A 2,240-nucleotide genomic window follows, 5' to 3' on the forward strand; every position below is an offset into this window, starting at 1 on the left:
TGGGGGAGCCGTCCGGGGGCGGGGGTGGGGGCGCCGTCCGGGGGCGGGGCGCGGGGGGTGGGGGCCGGGGCGGGCGCGAGGTGGGGGGCCGGCGGGGGCGGCCTTGCGCTGGGCCCTGGCTTAGCACCTCGTCTGTCCGCGGCTCAGGTTCTCGGTCAACAAGCGCATCTTCGTGGTGGGCTTCGGGCTCTACGGCTCCATCCACGGGCCCACGGATTACCAAGTGAACATCCAGGTGCCCACCCCGTGTCCTGCCCCCCATCAGCCTGCTCGTGGGTCACAGACCCCGTGCGGCTCGCCCTCCGTGGGGTCCTGCGGGGGGGGCGCGGGGGGCCCTGGTGAGCAGCGCCCGCTCCCGCCCCCACAGATCATCCACACGGACAGCAACACTGTGCTGGGCCAGAACGACACGGGCTTCAGCTGCGACGGCTCCGCCAGCACCTTCCGGGTCATGTTCAAGGAGCCCGTGGAGGTGCTGCCCAACGTCAACTACACGGCCTGCGCCACGCTCAAGGTGTGCCTCTCCCCGACCCCGTCAGGACCCCGACCCGCAGTCGCGGGGCTGTAGGGCGCGGCCATCGCCCCGGGGGGTAGGACACCCTCGGGAGGGGCTCCGCCGCCCCCCGCCCTGCTGGGGCCCCGGGGTGCCTGACTGCTGGGACCGCGTCCCCCCTCCCCCAGGGCCCGGACTCCCACTACGGCACCAAGGGCCTGCGCAAGGTGACCCACGAGTCCCCCACGACGGGGGCCAAGACGTGCTTCACCTTCTGCTACGCGGCGGGCAACAACAACGGCACGTCCGTGGAGGACGGCCAGATCCCCGAGGTCATCTTCTACACCTAGGCCCCCAGGCCCCGACGCCACCTGGTGCGAGGAGGCCGCGTGTGCGCTCCCTGCCCCGTTTCTGGGCGTCAGGAGAGGGTCACTCCCGTGGCGAGCCTGGCTGCCTGCTCAGAGGAGCCGGGCAGGGGCTGAGACCGGCCCCCAGGACTTGGGGCGGGGTGGGGGGGCGGGAGGCAGGGCTGGCCTGGACCCGCCCTGCGCGGAGGGTCCGCCGGCTCCTTGGGCGCGGGGGTCCTGCACGCCGTCCCTGCAGCCCGGGGCTGCCTGACCACAGGCTTCAGACAGGATCTGGCTCATGTTTGTCCGGTCTCAGCGCACATGGCAGTGCATCTTGGATCCCCACTCCTCGGGTAGGAGGTAGTCTGTGGGGGCGCCCCCAGTGCGTTTGCTTGGGGTCTCGGGTTCTGGTCTATTTACTGGGGACGCTTAGGCCACCCCGGCCCCCAACACACTGGCCTCGGCCCCCGCTTGAGGTCCTGCAGGCTGGCTTTCTGCCAGGCCCGGGCACACCCAGTGGGCCCAGTGAAGGGCCACCCTCTTCCGGCCCCTGCAGCCACGGGCATGGATCGCAGACCCCCGTCTGCCCGGGCAGTGCTGTGGGTCCGCCGGGGCGGCCAGGTCCCCAGGTGGCCCGCCTGCCCCCCCCCCTGTACATACCGCCGCCCCCCCCCCCCCCCCCCCCCCCCGCCCCCAGCCTCTGAGTGAGCACTCTGGCCAGAGGTGCTGGAGGGTGCAGCCCCTCCCCCAAGTCCCTCCCGCCTCCCCACGTGTGTTCCCACCCCAGTGATTCCTTCTGGAAACTGTCCTCCCCAAAGCCATGGAAGGTGTGCCCTCCTCACACCATACCCCCAAATAATTTTTTTAAATAAAGGAATGAAATGTAACCGCCCTGACCCGCGTGCTTCTTCATGTTGGAGGTGGTGGGACAGGAGCCTGGCAGCTTTGAGATCTGGCTCTTCTCTCTGCAGCTGCTTCACCCACCGTAAGATTGGGGGGCCCATGGAAGGGCCTTCTGCCCGTGTCTGGAATCACAGTCTCCTGACACAGATGTCCCCACCTTGAGGCACCCAGTAGCGTTGGGGATCCTCCCCATGCCCTCTGTCCTCTGCACAAACTTCTGGTTTGCCCATCCTGCCCTTGCTGTCCAGCAATGGGGGACCCCAGGGAAGGCTCTGCCCTCTGGACCTGGGGCTGTGCCTGGCACACAGTAGGTCCCTAGGCCGTGCCTGTGCATCTCTGGTAACCTGACCCGGCTTCCCCACTTGGCTCTGCTCCATGTGTCAGGGAATCCCCAAGAACAGGTAGAGAGAGAACAGGGCCTGATAGCTAAGAATTTTCCAAAATGAGTAGATATCAATCCATACATTTAAAAATCTGTGACCCAAAGTGAGATTAAA

General features: G+C 67.5%; 1 protein-coding gene across 1 annotated transcript in view; it reads left to right on the forward strand.

The window, feature by feature from the left end:
* Positions 1-1,502, forward strand: part of BTBD2 (BTB domain containing 2) — a 21,436-nt gene extending 19,934 nt beyond the window's left edge. The window contains exons 8-10 of the mRNA XM_034998191.1: positions 148-235; positions 368-514; positions 682-1,502. Of these exons, the coding sequence (XP_034854082.1) occupies positions 148-235; positions 368-514; positions 682-843 (397 nt within the window). The 3' untranslated portion in view covers positions 844-1,502. The remainder of the gene's footprint in view (positions 1-147; positions 236-367; positions 515-681) is intronic.
* Positions 1,503-2,240: the final 738 nt, after the last annotated feature.

This window comes from Mirounga leonina, unplaced genomic scaffold (assembly GCF_011800145.1).
Source record: "Mirounga leonina isolate KUSES-001 unplaced genomic scaffold, KU_Mleo_1.0 Mir_94, whole genome shotgun sequence".
NCBI classification, from domain to species: domain Eukaryota; kingdom Metazoa; phylum Chordata; class Mammalia; order Carnivora; family Phocidae; genus Mirounga; species Mirounga leonina.